General features: G+C 36.1%; 1 protein-coding gene across 1 annotated transcript in view; it reads right to left on the reverse strand.

Annotated features, from left to right (window-relative positions):
• The window catches only part of LOC111626578 (F-box only protein 25-like), a 71,634-nt gene that overhangs the window by 31,250 nt on the left and 15,161 nt on the right, over window positions 1-25,223 (reverse strand). Inside the window, exon 2 of the mRNA XM_023369996.1 lies at window positions 2,683-2,780. Within this exon, the coding sequence (XP_023225764.1) occupies window positions 2,683-2,780 (98 nt within the window). The remainder of the gene's footprint in view (window positions 1-2,682; window positions 2,781-25,223) is intronic.

Raw genomic sequence — 25,223 nt, forward strand, 5'->3', positions numbered from 1 at the left:
TTTGTTTGTTTTGATTAACTGTTAAGATGCTTGTAAAAGGCCAACCTGGCCACAGTGTCTTTTGAAAAATAAATAAATAAATAAAAATAAATAAATGAAAAATATCAATTTCTTAAGTATGAAAAATCGTGTAATGTTAAAAAATCTATTAAGTAAAAAAACCATATTGTCCCTCTAGATATCTTTGGATAGATGCAAATATATTCTGTTTATATCCAGAATCAAGTCCAGAAACTTAAGCTTTTATAAACAGAATTTTTAACACTAAGTGGCCGCCAACGTATTTTCTCTTCCATTATTGGGAATTATTTATAATGTTATTTACTGCAGTAAATAACATTATTGGGAATTATTTATAATGTTATTTACTGCAGTAAATAACTATAAATAATATGTTGGCAGACACTTTGTGTTAAAGATTCTGTTTATAAAAGCTTGAGTTTCTGGACACGAATCATATTGTCCATTAACAATTAAGGAAAATGTGTTTATAATGGTAATAAAGAAATTATTATCAAGAACTATGTTAAAGAAAAGATATAGAATATGAAATAGAACAAAGATTCAATAAATATTTGTTAAATGGATATCCTAAGAATCTCTTTATAAAAAATGGTATGATAAGTATGTTTCAGATAGATTTAAAGTTAAAATGAAATCACAGTCTTTTCAATATTTCCAGTTTCCATATATAAAATGTTTATTTGAAAAATATAAAAGCAAATTCCATAAATTTTCCATAGCATTGGCTCCTTCTCAAAAGAACAGAGTATCAAGATTAACACAAAAAAAAAAAAAAACCTAAGAATCTCAATACAGCTAGAGTAGTTTACAAAATATTTTGTGCTTGTGAAAAGGAAACTAAATATTATATAGGAGAAACAAAGAGATTACTTAAAAAGAGAGTAAAAGAACATCAAGCAGTATCAGATAAAGTGTAATGCAAATAACATTACCATGATATTTGCATTGCAGTGAGGCAAATTGTAACATTAACACAGATAATATAAAAATTTGTTTTAAAGAAAAGAATACTGTTAAGAGAAAATTAAAGAATGCTTTTCAACAATAAATAAAAAAATATAAATAATATTAATTAAAATAATGACATTAACATTGATGCATGTTGGGATAATTTGTAAATTATAAATATACTGCATCTGGATTGAATGGTATCACTAAAGAGGCCAAAGCATTGTCACTTTGGCAAAATGCATTTGATAGGTAACTTATAGTTATGATGAAAGTAACAGTAAATAATCCTTTCCTTGTTATAAGTGTTGTTTGAATGTGTGAATCAGTTCTAAAGTTGGAACAGGCTGAGGGCTTTTCCTTGTATTTTTTTTAAATAAATGTTTAAAGATTAGTAGGCCTATACTTTACTATGGCACTTAAATACAGTGTTGTTCATTATATGTAAATATTTGTAATGACTTCTGATTGCTGTTTTGAACAGAAAATGTAATATGCCATTGATTCTAACCTAGGTCATTGCACAATGTCCTTGCATCACGATAGAATTGAGGCAGAGCCAGAACGAAAGACGCAATCTCTGCACCTGCCGGCCACAGTAGAGGCAATCCTTGTACCTTCTGGACATGGGAGACATGATCCTTGCATTATCCAGGTACAGAAAGACAATCCTTGCATCGGCCAGGTATGGAGAGACATTGCACTTGCTGACATGGTGAGGTGATCCAAGAACAAAGCAATCATTCTCGGATCACCTCTTTTCACACCTATTTTCTGTTAGGTGCACGCAATGCTGGTTTTATTTTTGACCCTTAGGTCTAAATTATGTTATGCTTGCTCAGTTGCATGAGAGAGCAAGGACATTGTTTTTGATTAGAGGGGTTAAAGTGACAAAGTCATGGACTCCTATATTTTTACATTTAAATGGATCCTCATTATGTTTTTGGATTCTTCACTGCAATTAATGGAAAATGGTAAAGTTTCATCAAAATCGGCCCATTAAATTTTGGGAACAAACTCAATTCTATAGTGAAGCCCATAGAAGTCATGCTAGCGACTGTGAAATATCGCAAGACAAAGTCGCTGAATTCATGTGATATCACTTTGTTGTGCACACTCATAAAATGACCTTATATCTGAAAAACAAACTCAAACTCCCATTTTTTTATTACAGTCCTGGATGACTCATCGCAATTAATGGAAAATGGCAAAGTTTAATCAAAATTGATCAAACAAATTTTGAGAAATAACACAATTTTGTAAGCCACATAGAACAGGCTTTGCTAACACTCTGCCTCAACAAGACAGTGCACATTGGGGTTTTTTGGCAAGTTTAACTTCTCTAATTTGGAAAAAATTAAAACATTAAATAATAGATAAAATTATGTATAATATATTGTAATTGTTTGTACTTGTTCCATTACTCTTTAGCCTATATACCTATATAACACAATACAGTAGAGTAACAAAGTTTATTAATTTTTACACTAAAGAAAATTTTTTTTAAGCCTCACCCTTTTAAAAATTCTGCACATTGGTCTAATTCTAAGATGCACCTCTATTTCAGACAAGTAAAAATGGATTAAAAAAAAGTCATGAAATGAAGGAAACACGGAATATCTATTTGTTGAAAAATGTTAAGAATTAATTTGTGATATTGTAAATATAATTAATTAATTATTAAAAACTAATAAAAATTTGAAAACATACCAGCATTGTTGTTTGCATCTGCATTATTATTATTCTCATCATTATCACAATTATTTAAATTACATCTATAATTCACATTGCATCTTTCTAGTGCTAATCTGAAAAAAGAAAAATATTGCTATAGATTTAAAGAACAAATTAAACAAATGTATTCATTATTTACAAGAAAAAACTGAAAATATTTTAGACTTTTAGCAGAATAAAAAGATCTATTAAAAATTATTCATTTCAGAAAGATAAATCTAATGTTACAAAATGATAACAAAAGTTACATGTACTCAATCATTTCTAAAACAATACATCTCAAAAACTGGGTTTGTATAAATATATCACTCATAAAACCAACATCAGCAAATAACACAAAAAAAAGGAAAATTAACGTTTTTTAAAAGTTCAAACTGATTACAAACATTCTATTTTTGTTAGCCGTTTGTTCGATATTGTATATACCCAGTGGTGATATTCAGCGGGTTTGCACAGGTTTGGCCGAACCCGTTGTTAACATTTTCAAAGTATTCCGAACGTTGTTAAACACATGTAACATTTCTCAGTGGTTTTGTTTCTTTTAAAAAATATATTAAAATATACGTATTATACTCTGTAACACTACTAAACTACAGCCTTCCGATGCACCATTTGAGTGAAAAAAAATTGTTAAGGAAAAATTTTCTGTTAGCGAACCCTTTGTTAAATATTTCGAATATCACCACTGTATATACCCGAGGATGTCTATTTCACATAGACAAAAGCATTCATAAATTTTCCTTTTTTCTTGTTATTTGCTGGTGTTGGTTTTATGAGTGATACATTTCTAAAACTTTTTAGTTTTATCTATTTGCAAAAGAATAAAGAGTTGAGTATTTAATATGGTGGTTATGGATAGAGAAATCACCAGATGAAACCTGCTAAATATTTTTTTTGTTTTTATGTTTTGCTGTTATTTAGTTAGTCAAACTGCACATAGATTACATATCATATATAGAAGACAGAATAAATTAAAATTAATTGATAGTGTAATTTTATATATTAGTTTCATCATTAGTAATAATATGCACTTTATTTTTTAATATTTGGTAACTTAAAAATTAATAATGCAAACACAGATAAACTGGTTATAAGTTTGTGCCACATATTTGCCATAATGAATTGCATAATATAGTATACTAATTGAATCAATACCTTGTGACAGGAAATTAAAGTTCATATGATACATGAAATAAAATGAAAAATATCTTCTAAGACACAGTTCTTCATTTATACTTATTATCATCACATCTCTAATTAAAACAAATATCAGTTTATTACATAAATTGCAAGATATAAGCTAAATGATATTTAAAATAAATTTTTCTCTAGCTAAATGTCTTATAAATTAAAAATACCAGTACATAATTTCTTGATTACTAATGACATATTACAAATTAATGTTTTACGATGCCTTTTAAGAATTACAACAAAGGACCTAGACGAATAGAATAGTCTGGGTATAAATGCAGTTTGACAAGACCAAAAAATTTCGTGAGGCCCCATTTAAAGATACCAGAGTAAGAAGACTCCAATTTCTTCTTGCACCTCACTAACAAGCTAGTCGTGCGGAGTCTTCCAGTTTTCTTATCTCTAACACTTAAATAGGGGTCGGTTTCCCATAAAAATTCCCTGGGAAGCCAGCTCTCCCTTGGCAGATTGCAAATTTGTCACATTGCCATACCATCGATCCAATGAAATTTCTTCTCGCAACCCAGCCCAGAGTAAATTTTATACGACACTAATATTTATTATTGTAATATTTATATAACGAAATTTGTAATTTTTATTTTTTACTTTTTGTCAAAATTAACTTTATTGCAAACCCTACGTCTGGATTTGCAAGTGGGTTTCTAACGTTCTCGATTCTAAGTACAGATACAAAATTCAAAAGCAGGGTGAGAAAAAACAAAGAAAAATGTTGAAAAAACAGCAAGTTTTAAAATTCCTATTTCCTTGTTTACAATTTCCTCAATTTTAATAGAAATAAAACAAATAAACATTGACAAAATAACACACACCCTATCATTGGGCAGTATATTGAGAGCCTGCTCAAAAATTTTGTTTACCGATTTTCTTAAGAGTACTTGCAACATCAGCCTGTATTGATCCATTATATACTACTAAGTCACAATATTCTTTGTTTAGGATTTAGGTATATCTGTTAATAATAGGTATAAAGTGTGACAAATAACTTATTATTTGGATCTAAATTGAAAACACTTTACAAGTTAAAAAGGTTCATTTCAAAAAAGTCAAAATAAACAATGATAAATTATTCTTCTGTATTATTATCAATATTTGAGGAGATAAGGTAGTTAGGGGTATTAATACAGTACATCTTCACGCAAGATAGTTTGCCATCAAAAGCGTGATGTTTACGATGTAAACAATACTACGGATTACGACGTTACATCCACCGAAGAGGCCTCGTTACAGTCGGGACAAAATGCATTTGTAGATAACGTTAAATTAATAAAGCCGGTTGCTTTTAAAAGAAAGTTGTAGTTTATACAAATATTTAGTTTTAAACAATTCTCTTCGAAAATCGGTAATTACAGAGAAGACTAATTTCTCGTCATTTATTTTGAGAAGTTTTAAAAAGTGTTTTGAATTTTTTTTTGTAATTTGTAAAACAACCATTGTTAAATTTCACAAATATATTTTATACGCAAATACTTTCATTCGTGGACGAATTCGAAATGAAAAATTGTCGTCAACCTAGCACAGCGAATTGTTTATCTTAAAAAAGCATACATGGCGTGTAATTAGTAACACAAGTGCGCCGTTGAGAATACCTTCGAGCTACTTATCGTAATGAGGCAAGAAAGAAACGATGCGTTAAAGGCGTCCGAATATAACCGATTTAATCGTGCGTAGTGAGAATGTAGGTGGACTAAACTGAAATGGAGCGAGACCGTTTTCCATCAGATTCTAAAATCGTTCAACCGTTAAGCTCTACAAATTTCCTACTCGAATCGAAAGGTCTATGTGCTAGGTTATCGAGTCTGTCGATCCAGCAACCAGTTGTTTAACTTTCCCGGCAACATTTAAAACTGCGTATGTGGCGCCTTCTGTTATGATATTTTATTATTAAAAACTTTTTATAATTAAAAAATATATAATGGAAAACACTAAATTTTGATGGTAGGGATGAGTTTTATATTTAAAAAAAATGTAAATGTTAATAGCCAGTAAAATCGTCGTTTAGTCCGACCTCACTCGAGATATGACATACGACCCTCCTTTATCTCACCACCCCGTCAACCTTTAACCATCAAAATTTAATAACATCGATCCTCTAATTAGTCTAATACGTAAATCTCCATGCAAGTTTTCAGAAATTTTCGACAATAAACACTTATTGGGAGTTATTAAGCTTCAAACAGGTGAACAAAATCGTGCCCCCCACATCCATACACACAGAAAAAACCCGAACTTTTTTTTTTGCATTTCTCGACGTTTCAAGGTGCCGAGTCCAAAGATATAAAAATGTTGGGGCCATTTTTTTACCGATCGTCATACTTTCCCTCTGTTATATATAACCGAGTCGGGAAAATAAAAAGATGATCGAAACTCCTAAAAATTCTCTTCTGGAAAGATCGCGGTGGCTCTCCGCATTCGATACATAAAGCTATAATCTAAATTTTACATACACGAAAGACAAAAGTCCCGAATGTAACTATGTATTATTTACATTTATTTTCGTTGTCCGTATTTACGATTAATTTCCATTCGAAATACTCGAGACTCGAGAGGGAGAAGCTAGGGATTTTTCCCTGGGCCCGGAGTGGACCTTACTCCTGTGAAATGAATGTTATTTTCACTAAACAGAAAGTAAAATCTTTGGGTCTTCTTTTTATTACTTAATTTAAAAAAAACGTTGTTTTATTGAAAAATGAAAGCATTCAGTTGACGGGACTACCGGTACAAGATCTCCACGGTCCTGAAAATCCTACGCTTACTTATCGGTGGTTTAACGCGGATTTCACGCACGGATCATTCCAAAAGTACCGTTCTTGATATATTTATAAATAAACGGAAGAAGTTGTTAATTTAAACATTAACAATTATCAAATTATATTTTCTTTTCGATTAATTTCTGAACTACGAACTCTTTCGTATTAATTAGTTCGTTTCACGAATCTCGACCGGGCCGTGAAGATGTTCAGTAGCAAGGATCTTATTTACTTGAAGGGAACAGAGATAGAGAGTCGGAGTTAAGAGTCGAATCTTTTCATGGGAATCGGGAGTCGTATATTTTCCGACTCTCCATCCCTGGAAGGAAACGGGTTGATTGACGAATCTTCGACGTGGTCACCGTGCATTACCGAAAACGGACTCTCGACCCGTATAAAACTTCCAGAACCCCCAGCAGAGTATCCGAGATTACCCGGCCAAGACGTAAGAAACGATCCGTAATTCTCGATCGAGACCAAAAAGTCGGATGCTGGAACGTTCTTCAATATCATGTTCTTAGTATTCTTCGTAATATTCTACGGATCTATGAATAAATTAAAGTAATACTAACTAAAATTTTCAATTCGAATTTTATAATTTCGAAAACACTTGAGAAAAAAATTATATAACCAAATCTCTAATGCAGTGTTTCCCAACCTTTTTTGTGCTATGCCCCACCTAAGCCATTCTAAAATTCTTATGCTCCCCTAACATATACAGCGGCTATACGGTTAACTTAAACTGTGGGCGAGTCCATTTTCTAATTGCCCCCCTGTGGGGCGTGGGCCCCACGTTGGGAAACACTGCTCTAATGTTTCATACACAATCCAGTCTCCCTATTCGCTTATTACGTGTTAACACTTTCCGAGAAAATGTGAAATTCGGCGAAAAACCGTACTCTGGCCCAAACAGAATGTTTTCTACATAAGTCTGTCTAAAGAAATCACCTCGCCATTTACAATTAACAGAAAGATATTTTCAGAAATGTGGATTTATAACAACTACGTAATAAAATTTCGATGCCAAAGAACGGGGCCTGCACCAGAGTATTCGCGAGAGTGGCAAGACACTCTACACGCAAAGCTCGAGATCAGTCCTACGCGGACGAAGTTCGTCGCGAGACTGCATCCACTATCGCTCGGGGTGAAAGCAACGAGCGAGCAACCACAAAATTTTTAGTACAATTAATTTCGTACTAACACGAAATTAATCGTACGAATCCGCGAATACCGGGAAATTACTGTACCTACTTAATAAAAATTTTTTATTGCCTTATATGAGGAGAGCGGTTAAGAATAGGAAACGCGCACATTTCCATGTGGAAAGTATGCGAAAGTTTCTTAATCTCTCATTCTCCTTCATCGCACAAAGTAATATGTGAACGATTCCTTTATTTTTTATAATCGATACTAATAGGAAGTCTTATAACAAAATGCATTGTCCACTGGCAGTATCGACATTAATTACGTATATAAATAGGACATCTAAGTACTCTAATTTTGGAATTGCAAATAAATTATAATATTAAGTATTTAAAAGAGAAAATAACAAGAAAAAGTTAACAAAATATGGAAATAACGCATCCAGTCTAAAAACAAACTTTACACCAATTTACACATCCATGCTATTATATTCGTGTAAATCTTAAATACTGCATGACTTGAGTTTTAAAAGCATCGTCGTCGTTCTATATAAAATAGAAAGAACGTAAAAAATCCAGCAACGAGTTTGCTTAACTTTCCCGGCAACATTTGATGGCGCCATCTGTTAAGGGTTTAAAATGAAATATGATTTTATATTTTTAACTATTATAAAATGGCAAAAAGCTTAATTTTCAAATTTCTGAAGTTTTGCAGGAAAGATTGCTTATTAGAAGATTGATAGTATTAAATTTTGGTGATTAAAGGTCGATGAAGCGGGGACATAAAGGGGTAGTGTGTATCTCCAATAGGATCAGACGCAATGACAATTTTACTGGTTATTAACATTTACAAACTTTTTATGAAACCCATCCATACCCTAAAAATTAATTTTTTTGCCATTTATAACAGTTAAAAACATAAAAAGTTTTTAAAATAAAATATAGCAAATAGCGCCACACGCAGTTTTAAACGTTGCCGGGAAAGTTAAGCAACTCATTTGTTTAAAAAGTTTCAGCAACAATAATAAACCTATGTAAACCGGAATAGCGCGGAATTCCCGGTTTGGCAGGTTTCCATTTTGAACAGGTTTTTTTTAACGTACAAAATCGCTTCGTTCCGAAAATTTTTTAAAATTTTATTAGCAACGCGATACTACACAGCAATTATCTGTTGCTTTTTCAGTATTTTAAAAAAAAGGTGATAAAAAAACTATTTACTTAAGTTAGATTAAAATTCTGGTACAATCGTGGAACGATTTAACGAAAATTTTACTCGAATTTCCTGTGTTAACTTTTTTTTTAATTCAGAATCACGGTGCCAATAATTATTAAATTTGCCTACCTAATTAGTAAACAGAACAAGAAAACAATAAAAACACGAAGGGAAATGCAACTGTTGAACAAAAAAACTAGATTCTTAAACAGTTGAATTTTATATATGCCGTGAAAAACTCGTAGAGAAATCTAGATCAAGGCAGACTTACGTCGTCATTCGAATTTGATTAACGCTATTACCTATCACTATTTGAATGCAAACGAGCATTTATTTATTGTGATATCGTCGCAATCCCGGGCTGAAATTTTTAATTTAATTTAAAATATATGCTCTCCACCTCAGATTAGTAGTGGCTCGCCCCTGTACATCATACTTTTCCTTTAGCGACAGAGTTGCACCGGTCATATAACTAACTACTTTCCGGGCAAAACGAATCGAAATAACGTGACTTCGGGTTTGCAGCGGAAGTTCGTATATAGTTAATCGGGGCTTCCTGCCCCTAAGATTTGCATATCTGGTCTCGACTTTCATCTATCTAATTCCTTTCTCGAGATTAAGTATGGACAGACAACGGTGGGAATTTATAGGTCTACAATTTTTTCAAGTTGCAGCCCAAAAATTAATATCCAGATCCAAAAAGTTTTATAAGCAAATGAATGCAATCAATTAATTGTATGAAGGCGGATTAAATATACTTTTTCAAATCTCTATAGACTCGTCGTGGAATTGATGAAATTCTTGTATTTTCGACCTTAAACTACAGAAATAAAAAAAGTACTATTCGCTTTATATGTTTTCGAAGTCGTCACACCTGAAAACAACCTTGACTATCGCTTCCCGGAATAGATTCGTGATTGGATTTCAACATCAAATATTAAAAATATAATAAATTTAAAGAGGGCTCGGTAATGACAGATGCAGAAATTTGATGTGACAAACGATATAACCTGTGGCACACTTAAGGGGGTGATGTGGGTGTTGGATCCCTCTCCAGAATTTTTAGGAATAAAATTTAAACTAAAAAAACTTCTTCTTAAAGAACAAATCTAAAACTGATTTATATTGAATTATTCATTAATTTTTTTCATTTATTATAAAAAAAAAAAAAATACAACAACGAGTTGCTTAAGTTTCCAGCCAACATTTGGTGGCGCCATCTGTTAAAAATATTAAAGTTTTAAAATAAAATATCGTAAGTATTATAAAACGGCAAAGAGCTTAATTTTGGGTTTTATTTTAAAAAATTGCAAATGCTAATAACTAGTAAAATCGTCGATAAGTCCGATCCTATGGAGATACACACGACCCCCTTTACCTTTCCACCCCTCGACATTTAAAATCACCAAAATTTAATAGCATCGATTCCCTAATACACAAACCTCCCTGCAGAATTTCAGAAATTTTTGAGAAAAAGCGCAGGAGTTACTAAGCTTCAAAGAGGGTAAAAACCGTGCCCCACACACACATACATATATAAAAAAGAACCCGAACTTTTTTACATTTCTCGACGTTTTGAGGTGTTCCGAGTCGAAAAATGTAAAAATTTTGGGAGTCATTTTTTGACCGATGTCCATACTTTTCCTCTGTTATATGTAATAGCCGGGAAAGTAAAAAATGAATGCTCGGTTATCGATCGCTTACTTATAGGGTCTACTACGTGAGTGGATTGTTTTAGTCGATCGTAGTTCGGATATCGAGTATGTTCTCGAAGTTTCCTTCTGGATATATCGGGAACATTCTAGAACGTTTGTCTGGAGGGTATATACGGGACGTTGTTTAATCGGCTGCGAGGGATGGGACGCTTAGTTTTTCTTCGTTTTGGTTGTACCTTTTACGTCACCCCCGGAGCAAAATCTTAGTAACGTCACTGGATATAACCGCAGCATTTCGTATCGTGCTGTAAACTACAGTATTTCCTCAAAGTCCACTCGACCGTGTCTGTGATATGTAGCTAATACATTCGAACATCAGTTCTAGACAGTAGTGTTACAGATAATATAAGACTCGATTCTCGAAAGTAAAAAATAAAATCTATATTGAAAAGCAATTCTCGGAATACTTTTTCCGAGACATTCCGAACATAAAATGACTACCCCACCGACCTGGATTTTCTTTTATTACAGACAGGGTGGGCCAGATAAATCCTAATTACTACAAGGGTTCGAATCGGATTATAACTGGAATATTAATCGCTGTATGTGGCATTAAGACTTTCGGGAGCTGTATGCGCATGGGTTTAATCCTTCATATTTAGGAGGAATTAAAATAAACATAAACTTATGTAAAATATAGTATTTTGTATCCATTCGTTTCCTCCTTAGGGTGCGACTATGCAGACGCGAATTTAATAGCGAGCGAGAAATTGCGAGCGATATAGTTCTCGCAAAGGAAAACCATGCACAAGCGAGAAGCGAGAAATATCGCTGGCGAGAGCGAATTTCTGGTTCTCGCACATATCTGACAAGTTTTGATATTTATCGCTTCTCGCCTCTTCTCGCCACATATTCTCGCTCGCTCAGAAAATTCGCTCTCTCGCGTCTGCATAGTCGCACCCTTAGTCTAGAGTATCGCGTTACTCTAAACTTATATACTTATAATTTTTTTAACGTAGTTCGTTTATTTTTACTTTTCCTCTGTTATAACCATATATATATATATATATAAAAGAGGGGAAGTGTGGCGATAGGTCAAAAATGATCTCTCCAAGATTTTTACATTTTTGAACTGGGGGACATCGAAATGTCGAGAAATGCAAAACAATTCGAGTGTTTTCCCCTGTGTTAAATGTTTCGGAACTTCTAAGAGGGGTAGGGCGCATTCCGACGACTCGGAATCATATAGCAATGCAGGGTCGGAAATGCTTTTCTGACGCGGTAGATGGCGTTGCGCGAAAGTTTCGAGCGTTCTTGCAGGGAATCGTCATTTCGCACAAGGAAGCAGATTAGCCGATATGCATTTGGTGTACGGGGCTGCAGATTGCAGTGGACCAGCCGCGCAGCGCTTGTACGCGGAACGATATCCGATGAGGCGTATTCCCCGCCATAATTTCTTTGCAAGCCTGCACCAGAGGTTAGCTGTTTCTATGTACAGTACATCACCGCATTTCCGACCCTGCATTGCTATATGATTCCGAGTCGCTGGGATGCGCCCTACCCCTCTTAGAAGTTCCGAAACGTTTAACTGAGACACCCTGTATATGTTTGTGTATGAGGGCCACCCACTTTGAAACTTGTCACTCCCGTGCCTCGTCGAAAATTTCTGAAATTTACGGGATATTTCATATTAGGGAATCGATGCTATTAAATTTTGGTAGTTAAAGGTCGAGAGGATGGGGGATAATCGTATCCGAAGTGGAGTCGGACTTAAGATTTTACTCTTTACTAGTATTTACAGTATTATTGTTGTTGTTATTTTAAATAAAACTTGTCCCTATCCTGAAAATTTTTTTGCCATTGTATAATTAATAATACAAAAACTTTCTAAAAATAAAATATCGTAAAAGATGGTGCCGCACGCAATTTTAAATTCTTTTGCCGGGAAAGTTACGCAACTCGTTGCTTGATTTTTTTTCAATGTGGGTATACAGACTTTTTTCTATTATTTCGTATCGATCTAATTTTTCCCAAATAAGGATTTAAACCTCAAAACCCGCACGCTCGGCTCGACAGTTCACGTACGAATTATCCTTAAATCTAACGATATTAAGTACTGTACAGTACATCCGTAATTTCCACCGAGTATAAAATAGCGCGACTGTTTGTTCCACTTTAAAGTTTGGAGTGGAAATAAATTATTTAAAAGTCGCACTTAGTTTCTCCCGGGTAGACAGGAATCTCCGACGAAAGAAGGTACGAGTCGGTCTTCTAGTCGCTAAACCAATCGACAAAATTATTTTTACTAATCCTTCGGTTAGTCGTAACAGTTAATTCGCGAATAAATAAGCCGGGGAATAATGCGTTTTAATTACGTAACTGCGCTTCGATCGTAATTGACATCTTTAATCCAGTTACGTCCTCAACACTATCGGTAATTTATTCCTTACTTTCGATAACTTTACACATTTCTTGTAAAAAAAAATTGTCATTTCATTGGTATTTTGCATTCGTCTAATGATTAAGAGCAGAATTTCTCCAAAAAATCATGCTTACGATTATTCAAAAATTCATTAAACGTCATTCATTTATCACATTCGCGTAAGTAAGATTATTTACAATAATCGTATTTAACAAAATTTAAAAAAGCACCTTTTGTCCGATTTAAGTATTCTCGAACACCAAACGAAAGACGAATTACAGCGAAACCTGCTAATGCGACCACTCGAGCCGGTTCCTTCGGTAGTCACATTAGAAGGTTTCACTGTATATAACGACGCGCTACGTCCTCTACGTTCGATTAGTCGGGCAAACGGAAACGATTCGATTTGTGCGGAAGCCGGTTTCCTTCCACTTCCGAATAAAATCTGGTTAATGCGCGGAGAGCCGGTCCGTCGGGAAGTCTCGAATTAATTCTGGCTACGAGTAAATTTTACACTTCTAGAGGAACCGGGATCGATTCGCGGCTAATAAAAGTCGAGTGGAAATCGACGAGAAACTATTAAATTTCGCCGAAGTAGCGTCGATTAAACGGATAATTGTTTCCAACCCGTTTAAGAAATTTTTAAATTTTGCTTTATTTTGCGTAAAGAACGACCCTTGTAAATTTTGATTAAAAAAGAAAACGTTAGAAAGAACCATAGTTAACACACATAAGATGTGTTAGCGAAAACAACTGAGGTTAATCCAATAAAAAAAGTGATTCCGTAAAAGTAACGTTTGCAAGAAATTACATTTATATTTAATTAATTTCCTCGAAACAGATTTTACCGCAGACTTTCGGATGCTAATTCGAAAATATCCAACGAGTCGCTTACATTTCCCGGCAATATTTGGTGACGCCATCCGTTACGATATTTTATTTTTAAAACTTTGTATTTTTAACTATTTTAAAATGGCAAAAAGCTTAATTTCCAAGGTAAAGATACTTTTTCTAAAAACTTGTAAATTCTAATAACCAGTAAAATCGTCATTAAATCCGATCCTACTGGAGATACACACGATTTCCTTTATTTCCCCACGCTCTCGACCTTTAATCATTAAAATTTAATAACAACACTCCTCTGATAAGCAAACCTCCCTGCCAAATTTCAGAAAATTTGGCAGGGAGGTTTGCTTATCAGGACAAAATGCGCAGGAGTTAAGGCTTTAAGCTTTAAAGAGGATGAACAAGATCGGGCCTCCACACACACACAAACATCCATACATACAGAAATTATCCCCGAATTTCTTTTTTTTTCCATTTCTCGACATTTCGAGGTTCCGAGTCCAAAAAAGTAAAACTCTTGAGGGGGTCATTTTTTGACCGATCGCCATACTTTCCCTCTGTTATATATAACAGCCGGAAAAATAATAAAAAACTATCAAACATTAATTTCGTTCGACATTGAAACGTCCGTAATTAGATTTAAGGTCGACGTTTCGAAATATTCAGCGCCGATTTCTAACCGAAACATCGACAATTTTTAAAGTTGAAAAACCTGCCGGGATCGAATTACGTAGACCCGAAACGGATCATTAGACTGTGGAGAAATAGAATCCGCCTAACGAAGGAGTCCGAGGCGCGCAAAGACGGAAAGGCCGGAATAAAGGCGGAAATTCGACCGACACCGAACGAGACGAATGGATTAAATAATTAATTTCCGAGCGGTTTAGAAATTACGCAGTTTATTCCCAAATCTACGACATTTACTCAAAGGTGGGGAAAATGACCGCTTAAGGTATAAACCGAGAGACGGAGCCGTTTACGGCTGAGAACGACGCGTGATTGGAATGAGAAATCCTTTAAGACATTTAATGGCCGTTTTCGGTTTCGGAATACGGAGACAATATACACTCGTCCTTCGCAGAACGAGTTTTTTTTTTTTATTACCTTATCCGGCAATGGGCCCGTGTCCCGATCGCCGGCGTACGGAGTACTAAACCCATCCGCAGATAAGATAGCCTTACTTAGAAGGCCGAGCGACGGTTCGAACCGCGCCGGCCACCATAAACCGGAATATTAAAAATGGCCAGAATAATTCCCGTGGCCGTAAATTAGCGGTTCCTCCGGACAAATTTCGATTAACACCGAATAACCGTTCGTCTCGTAGAGTAGCTAATTCTATTCGATAAATTAACTTTTTATTCGTCCTCGAACCGGCGACTTGTTTTTTCCTCCAGAAGTCGTCTCCGAAGCCCGGAATGGATACGGACGCTAGAAATTTTATAGTTTCCAATCGGCGACGCGCGAGTGAATATTCCTAAATCTACCCCGTCCGTCAAAACTATTTCCGACCAAGTTAATCTTTCCGTCGCGAATTTTGGTACGCTTTAAAAAGTCGTCGACCCTAGAAACACCCGGGTCGTCGTCTTTATCGTAAAGACGGATTAAATTGTAATACTAAATCCGATCTAACCTTAAATTTATTACGTGGGATTAACTTATCTTTATCGTGGCAGAGATTCGTTTACGTTTATACATTAATATTATTATTGCAAGCGGTTTATATATTTATTAATTTTTACTTTCCCGACTATAATAGAGGGAAAGTATGACGATCGGTCAAAAAAATGACCCAAAGATTTTTACATTTTCGACTCGGGGTATCTCGAAACGTCGAAAAATGCAAAAAATTGGAGGGGTTTTCCTGTATATATGGATGTTTGTATGTTTGCTTACGCTTGTGGGGGCACGATTTTGTTCACCCTCTTTCAATCTTAAAAACTCTCGTGCTTTGTCGAAAATTTCTGAAGTTTTCTAGGGAGGTTTCTCTATTAGAGGCATTGACGGAATTAAATTTTAGTGGTTACAGATCGAGGGGTTGGGGAGATAAAGGGGTCGTGTTTGTCTCCAGTAGGATCAGACTTAATAACGAGTAAAATCGTCATTAACATTTAAAATTTTTTTAATAAAATACATCCCTACCCTCGAAATTAAGCTGTTTGATATTATATAATAGTTAAAGAATGTAAAAAGTTTTAAAATAAAACATGATAACAGATGGCGTGGCCAAATGTTGCCGGGACAGTTAAGCGACTCGTTGCTGGATTTTTCTACCGGCAACCTATCTTAAACGGCGACGTAAAAGGCTAACGGGTGACTAAGCGCTTACCGGGAGACGACGACGACGACGACGGGCGGGGGTCGAATGAAAACGAAACCGGATTTTCCCGCACCGGACGGGTGGCGACCGTGGCCCACATTCGGAAGATTCGGAAAACTTTTATGCGAAAACGTTGAAGTACCGGCGTAACGATTTTTCCAAATACGAATCTAAATTTTCGGTTCTTCCCGTGTCCTTCGGCCGGCCTTTTCATCTACGAATAATCGTTTCGTCGTCGCGTTATAGAGCAGAATTTGGAAAAAATTTAATTAGTGTAGAAACGTAGAGGGGGAAATCATATACAGTATTGTGAGAGCGGAGAGTTGGGAAGAGAACGTCGTTAAATGTGCAGGTAATATGTAAGGACGGCAGAATTAGACCAGGCTATCGAACTGCGGAGAGGTAAAATGTAGACCAGGGACGGCGAGAAATGCTAACGACCTTTTCCTATCGGCACGTAGATGAGTCATCCTCCTATGTAGAACGCGGCGTAGAAATAGAAACGGTTAAATACTGACTCTTATCTCTTTTTCGAAGGTTCAAACACCTCCGGCCGATTTATTTTCTTCGTCGGAGCGGAAACCTTTACGCCCGGCCACCGACGGGCCGCCGGTACAAATATCGCCAAACCCTCGGGTGGATCAAAAACGATGTTAAAATGAACGGAGTCTTTCCACCTGTTGGAACCTTCCTAAGAGGGCTTTCGGGAGGGGAAATACCAACTTACTCGTCGTTGCTTAACTTAGTTTGGTTTCGATCGTCACCCCAGTTTTATTACGGATCGAATAAAGACAATTGTTAATTAATTAACCTGTAGTTTTTATTATCAAAAAGTGCCCGATACAAAAACCACCCAACGAAAAATAAAATTTCCCATTGCGCAGAAATTTACGTAGGATCATCCAACGGGTGCCGTACGTTCTCTCGGGCGATAACTCTAACGTCGGATGTTCGACGTCACGCGCCAAAGATTGGCATCTAAAGGAAAACTTAAGAGAAAACTGGAAGAAAGGAAGTAGGTAAAATCGGCACCGGAAGACCGATAGGAAAATAACAATGGTCGACGACCGAAACAATGGCCGGTTCGTATACGAATCGACGGGAAAGATAAGAAAATCCTTTCTAGAAATATCGTGCGGCCGTCTTCTGTAGGCCAAATTACGTAACGAACGAGGAAGCGGGAGGGAAGAGAAGCCGAAAAAAATAGCGTTTACAAAAAGACGGCTGCTCCCACCCAATTATTTTAAGATGAACAAATTATTTTTAATTAGTTAACGAAGAGCCAATGATAATCGGCGCGCCGTATTTATTTCCCCGCTCGCCGGCATATTTATCGTCGTCTTTTTATTAGGGAAATAAACCAGAATCGCTTCCCTTCCCTTACTGGGAATGGATATTTTTAAAAGGAACCGAAGACCAAACCCGTTTCCGACTGCCTGGCTCGATTTACGACGGAAAGTTAAGAAATTTACCTCAGGTCGACGCTTTTATTAATTCAAAAACGAATCGGAGAATTTTTCTACCATAAATATAAATTTTTCCATGCGAACCCTAGGACCTAAGGGGCTGTCCATAAATTACGTCCGCATTTTTCTACAAATTTTTACTCTCTCTCCCACTCGTCCCAGTTTTTCCAAGTTTCGGTAGCCCCTCCCCCCTTCGGGCGGCCAAAAAAACTCGACCACTCTCAAAATCTTTATCACTTCATGCGTAATAAAATGTATAAATCGTGTAAGATTTAATGAAATAAAACTGACGTCCATTGAAGTTCAACACTTCCCCTTCCCTCTGTCAGACTTGACATCAGAACGGCCCGGCCTACCGTAGGGCGAACGGAGCAGCCGTTTCAAGCGCTAAGTCCTGGGGGGGTGCCTCAGTGGCAGTGCGGTAACTAGCCATTCCTGTGCCCTGTGCAAGAATTTGCAATTAGGCCCCTTAATTAGGTTTGGGAAAATAATAAAACAAATATATGCATTTTGGACTCCCCTTCCAAGTGGGCCCTGTGCGAGTGCACCTGCCTAGTTACGGCACTGCTCAGTGGTAAAGAAAATTAAAGGGTATAAATTAGGGGCAGTCAATGGGGGCGCCATAATAGGATCTGTCCATCCTAAAACTTGCCTCGGGCCGGCACTGTTTGACATCACCCCTCCCCCCTTCCAGTGTGGACGTCATTTACGGACAGCTCCTAATCTGCTAATTTTACCCCAGCGTCCAGTACCACTTAAAACAAGAGAACGGATTAAACAGCTCTCGCGGACAAATTTCGCCTTTCTCTAAATATATTTTAAAAGGAGGAGATTCGGGTAAATACGGGATCAGAACGTTTAGCGGCTTTTGTAAGAAGGGTCCGGAGACCTTTAATTTTGTATCGTAAACGATTAAAAAGAGGGTTTCTAACATTAGCATATCATAGTACAGTATTAAAAGTTCGTCATCCAATATTGGCATAACAAACAAACGTGTCTTTCCAGATCAGACTATCAAACTCTCTTAATTAGGAATAAATACGAACTGCGACGTTTCTTGTACGAAACGTCGCAGTTCGTATTTATTCCTAATTAAGAGAAACGAACGAAAGTACGAAAACGTTTCTTGTAGCAATTAAAAAGTACGAAAACGTTTCTTGTAGCAATTAAACTATATTTATTATAGTTTAATTTAATTAAATCGTATGTATTAAGCATTTCAAGAGTAGCGAGTGTCTGAGCCCACCGATGGCCGGATAAAACCACTGAACACTGGTAGTCGGTCGTGAGTTCGCACCTGGCCAACGGGCTGTCCACGTGGAGTTTTCCGGGTTTTCTTCACGTTAGTAAACCCTAAATAGGGGCAGTTTCCCATAAAAGACTTCCTGGGAGGCAATCCTCCTCGGCTGATCGCCTATGTGTCGCGTTGCCGTACACAAATAAAACCAAACCAACCTAGTATTTGGAAAAAAAGAAATCGGTAATAAGCCACCAAAGACAGAAGCGTCAAGAGGGAGAGCTGGATATTTTTTCCCAGGCGTGTTGTGGTTCCTACCCATATAAACTTATTATTTTTACTAAACAGAAAATAAAATCTTTAAGACTGTCCTTTATTAATAAAGAAATGTTGTAAGTATTTAATTTGTTCTTTAAAAATTGCAGAAAGGGACCCGCTCTACAAACAATAGCGGATCCGGATCCTTAGGGGAGAGTGTAGAAAGAAAACAACATGCCTTACAAAATTTTTTTTACCCTAGGCATCCTGCTTTACTAGAGAAAACCCTCAGAAGAGTATGCAACTATGCTCTGCTCACACCTATATCCACCTCAGATTCAAACTATCAGGATATTGCTAATATCGACCTCTATACACGGATGTTTTTCTGTGCGACATTTTGAAAATAGAATACGCAGAGATGAATGGACTTCCTTTAAATGTCTTTATCAAGTACTTTTCTTAATTGTCTTAATTGTTTATAATGGTGCCAAACACCACAAATCATTCCAAATAATTTAGAGGCTAACTTGACATCAGGAAGAGGAAGAGGAGAAGGAAGATTCCGAGACAACACGCCTGGATTTAATTCATTACCAATTAATAGCAGTATGTACAGTACATAAATTAAAATACATGAGCAATTATTTATTGTGGCATCGTCACAATGCCAGGCTGCAATTTTTAATCATATTTTTAATTTATTTAATTTAAAACATATGCTCTCCACCTCAAATTAGTACTGACTTGCCCCTGTACAGTACATCATACTTTTCCTTTAACAATAGAGTCGTGCCAGTCATCTATCTAACTCCTTTAGGGGGAAAATGTTTGAATTGAAATAACGTGACTATATATTCACGGAAGTTCATATATATAATCGTATAGTATATATTATACGATTATAATATTTGCTTTTCCACCGATTATAAAATTCACTACTTCCACCATTTTTACCAATACAGTATTACAGAGCATGGGTGGGCAAGCAAGAGTTCAGTGGGAGCCAAAATGTAGGTTTTGCAAAATGCATGGGAGCCACAGTTCTGTACTTTTTTATTCTGTACTGCGGTTTTATTTATAACATAAAAATAATATAAAACAAATATTGAACTTTTTTAATAAACATATTTTCACAAAACTGTGGAAATAAAATTGTAAAAATAATAATAAAAAGCAGAAATTAACACTTTCAGCAAGAGTGGCATGTAACCCATGTCTGTTGTAGAGCATTTTTTGGGACAAACCATATCTAGAAATAAATTCAAAGAAATGAGATTTTTGAGTTTTGCATCAAATATAAAGATTACAACATGACAAGGCTGCATTAGTCTCAGACATATGGAATAAATTTGTATACAATTATAAAAGTCTGTTTCATGCCAAGTGAAAATATAACCCATTGATGAATTCCTCCTTCCAGCAGAAGTTAGATGTCAATTTAACCCAATATATGGCAAACAAACCTGATAAATTTGGCATAAAATTTTGGGTTGCTATTGATACAAAAACTGTGTTCAATGATTTACTACACTTAAGAAAAGATGATATGAGACCAGTGAACCAAATTTTATCAGAAAACATTGTTCTAAGACTTTTGAAACCATTTACAAAAAAATAAAAGGAAACATTGCTACTGACAATTTCTTCACTAGTGGAAACCTGGCCAAAAGACTACTAAATTTAAGTACAACTATTGTGAGACAAATCAAGAAAGTTTCAATTATCAAAAATAGCAAAGGAAATGTAAATGAAACTGTAATGTTGAAGATAGAAAAACTTATTGTTATCAAGCAAAACCTAATAAAAATGCTCTTCTGCTCAGTACTCTTCACACATCAGTTGCAGTAGACACAAATGCAAACAAAAGGAAGCCAAAATAGTCCTATACTATAATGAAACTAAGCATGATGTTGATGTGACTGATCAGATGGCTAAGAAGTATACTGTCAAAGCAGCATCATGTAGATGTCCAGTTCATATTTTGTACAATATTTTTGACCTCACAGCCATAAATACACATATTATACAAAACAATTAAAAAAACCATTAATTTAAAAGGAGAAACTTCATACTACAAATAGCTAAAGAATTGGCAGAAAAAATAAAATGGAAGAAGTATAAGAAGAAACATCAGATCAAAGTGGAAAAAAAAAAAAAAAAAAAAATGGAGACAAAAAGATCGAAATAACTTGTCAAGCAAAAGCATGCAAAATTAAAATTTATGATATTTCTAACAAATACAAAATTTGTTTGTGGTAAATGTAGTGTAAAAATTACTTATTGCAAAAACTGTGCATAAAATTTATCATAAAAAACGTAAAATATTTGATGTTTAATATGTAGATTTAATTCAACAATTCCTTGGCAAATATAAATTAAATATAAAAAAATTAAGTAAGCTGCACCAGTCAAATTGACTAATGCAGTCATTTTAGGTATATCATTTTGCCAGCTGTTCTAGTGTTAAGGTGACAGTTTGATATAAAATGCACATGAGAAAATGGATCATCATAAGCAAATTAAGATAGACCCTCCAAAAAACTTATACTGGTACAAAATTCAGGTATAAAATTAATAAATGGGTTTCAGAAATTTAACAACATAAATAATCAACCTACCTTTAGTCCAAATTACATAGCATTTGTACATTAGCCAAATGTAGCCCAATAATAAATTCAGCTTGTTATTTGATTTAGAAATATCTGTAATACAAAGTTTTGCATTCATGGAGAAGATATTTCTCAACACTGGTGATACTTGTATTTGAGGTTAAAATTGAGTTTAAAAAATATTAATATAAATTTTCCATTTTGTTTATTTTAATAGTAAAAGCTAAAAGATAATCAAATTGTCAGATTTGACTACTTATAGCAGGGTTAGCCCACTAGTGGCCTAGCGGTTCTGTCGCTAAACACTGGGAGTTTGGTTGCAGGTTTGCACCGTGCTTGGACAGGCTAGCCACTTGGTAATTTCAGGTTTTTTCCTTGTTTGTAACACCTGAATAGGGGCCAGTTTCCCTTACAAGACCTCCCGGAAGGCATTCTTTCCCCTCGCATAACATCACACTCTGGAGAAGGCAATGGGGAACCACTATGGGTGCAACTTCCCCAGGATACACATCGGTGCATACTAACCACTTATTAACTTGTGCCGGGTGCTCACCAACATCAGGATTCTGATATGACACCCAGAAAAAGATAGCAGAGTTGCCGACCAACTGCTTTTTGAATGGACAGTCCACATGAATAATGTCCTGTCCACTTCACTGCTTTTTAATATACATTCAACTACCATTTTAGAATCTCTGAGTGGAGTCAGTAAACAAATAGTCCAACTCCTGCAAATTTGAAACTTGTGACTCCAACTTTTCCCTTTTATAAAAATGTCAAACTATGATTGCTTTTATAGTAAAAGGTACCACTGGGTATCTGAATATTTTATCTAAAATTTCTCTATAAAAAGTTGTACTAAAATTTATGGCCAGAATAAAAAACAATGGATATAACAAATTTATATTGGAAAAGATTTCCCAGTACATAAAGAAACATACTATAACTTAATTAAATAATAAAAAATGGAATTATTTTAGCTGTTATCAAAAAACTGNTAAGTATTATAAAACGGCAAAGAGCTTAATTTTGGGTTTTATTTTAAAAAATTGCAAATGCTAATAACTAGTAAAATCGTCGATAAGTCCGATCCTATGGAGATACACACGACCCCCTTTACCTTTCCACCCCTCGACATTTAAAATCACCAAAATTTAATAGCATCGATTCCCTAATACACAAACCTCCCTGCAGAATTTCAGAAATTTTTGAGAAAAAGCGCAGGAGTTACTAAGCTTCAAAGAGGGTAAAAACCGTGCCCCACACACACATACATATATAAAAAAGAACCCGAACTTTTTTACATTTCTCGACGTTTTGAGGTGCTCCGAGTCGAAAAATGTAAAAATTTTGGGAGTCATTTTTTGACCGATGTCCATACTTTTCCTCTGTTATATGTAATAGCCGGGAAAGTAAAAAATGAATGCTCGGTTATCGATCGCTTACTTATAGGGTCTATTACGTGAGTGGATTGTTTTAGTCGATCGTAGTTCGGATATCGAGTATGTTCTCGAAGTTTCCTTCTGGATATATCGGGAACATTCTAGAACGTTTGTCTGGAGGGTATATACGGGACGTTGTTTAATCGGCTGCGAGGGATGGGACGCTTAGTTTTTCTTCGTTTTGGTTGTACCTTTTACGTCACCCCCGGAGCAAAATCTTAGTAACGTCACTGGATATAACCGCAGCATTTCGTATCGTGCTGTAAACTACAGTATTTCCTCAAAGTCCACTCGACCGTGTCTGTGATATGTAGCTAATACATTCGAACATCAGTTCTAGACAGTAGTGTTACAGATAATATAAGACTCGATTCTCGAAAGTAAAAAATAAAATCTATATTGAAAAGCAATTCTCGGAATACTTTTTCCGAGACATTCCGAACATAAAATGACTACCCCACCGACCTGGATTTTCTTTTATTACAGACAGGGTGGGCCAGATAAATCCTAATTACTACAAGGGTTCGAATCGGATTATAACTGGAATATTAATCGCTGTATGTGGCATTAAGACTTTCGGGAGCTGTATGCGCATGGGTTTAATCCTTCATATTTAGGAGGAATTAAAATAAACATAAACTTATGTAAAATATAGTATTTTGTATCCATTCGTTTCCTCCTTAGGGTGCGACTATGCAGACGCGAATTTAATAGCGAGCGAGAAATTGCGAGCGATATAGTTCTCGCAAAGGAAAACCATGCACAAGCGAGAAGCGAGAAATATCGCTGGCGAGAGCGAATTTCTGGTTCTCGCACATATCTGACAGGGTTTGATATTTATCGCGTCTTGCCTCTTCTCGCCACATATTCTTGCTCTCTCGGAAAATTCGCTCGCTCGCGTCTGCATAGTCGCACCCTTAGGGTGCGACTATGCAGACGCGAATTTAGAGCGAGCGAGAGGTTGCGAGCGATTTTCGCAACCTCTCGCTCCCGAGTTTTCGCAAAGAAAAACCATGCACAAGCGAGAAGCGAGAAATATCGCTGGCGAGAGCGAATTTCTGGTTCTCGCACATATCTGACAGGGTTTGATATTTATCGCGTCTTGCCTCTTCTCGCCACATATTCTTGCTCTCTCGGAAAATTCGCTCGCTCGCGTCTGCATAGTCGCACCCTTAGGGTGCGACTATGCAGACGCGAATTTAGAGCGAGCGAGAGGTTGCGAGCGATTTTCGCAACCTCTCGCTCCCGAGTTTTCGCAAAGAAAAACCATGCACAAGCGAGAAGCGAGAAATATCGCTGGCGAGAGCGAATTTCTGGTTCTCGCACATATCTGACAGGGTTTGATATTTATCGCGTCTTGCCTCTTCTCGCCACATATTCTTGCTCTCTCGGAAAATTCGCTCGCTCGCGTCTGCATAGTCGCACCCTTAGGGTGCGACTATGCAGACGCGAATTTAGAGCGAGCGAGAGGTTGCGAGCGATTTTCGCAACCTCTCGCTCCCGAGTTTTCGCAAAGAAAAACCATGCACAAACGCGAAGCGAGAAATAACGCTGTCGAGAGCGAATTTCTGGTTCTCGCACATATCTGACAGGTTTTGATATTTATCGCTTCTCGCCTCTTCTCGCCACATATTCTCGCTCGCTCAGAAAATTCGCTCTCTCGCGTCTGCATAGTCGCACCCTTAGTCTCGAGTTTTTCGTGTTACAATTCCCAACGTGTTGAAGGTGTCACGTGGTACCATCTCACACACTGACGTCAAATTGGTAGTCTCGAGTTCAAACTCACGTGCTTTCCCATCTCACCATGCGAGTTGCTACTCACGTTGAGTCGAGCATGTGAGATCGCTACACGAAAGTAAAAATGGCTGACGGATACGCAATTCTTATCGCTATCGAAGAGTTAGAAAGAGCCGAAAGACGTTGTTTGAGAAGGCAACGAATTTTTCGA

The sequence above is a fragment of the Centruroides sculpturatus genome, unplaced genomic scaffold (genome assembly GCF_000671375.1).
Source record: "Centruroides sculpturatus isolate CEXI.00-Female unplaced genomic scaffold, Cexi_2.0 scaffold304, whole genome shotgun sequence".
In the NCBI taxonomy this organism is placed as follows: domain Eukaryota; kingdom Metazoa; phylum Arthropoda; class Arachnida; order Scorpiones; family Buthidae; genus Centruroides; species Centruroides sculpturatus.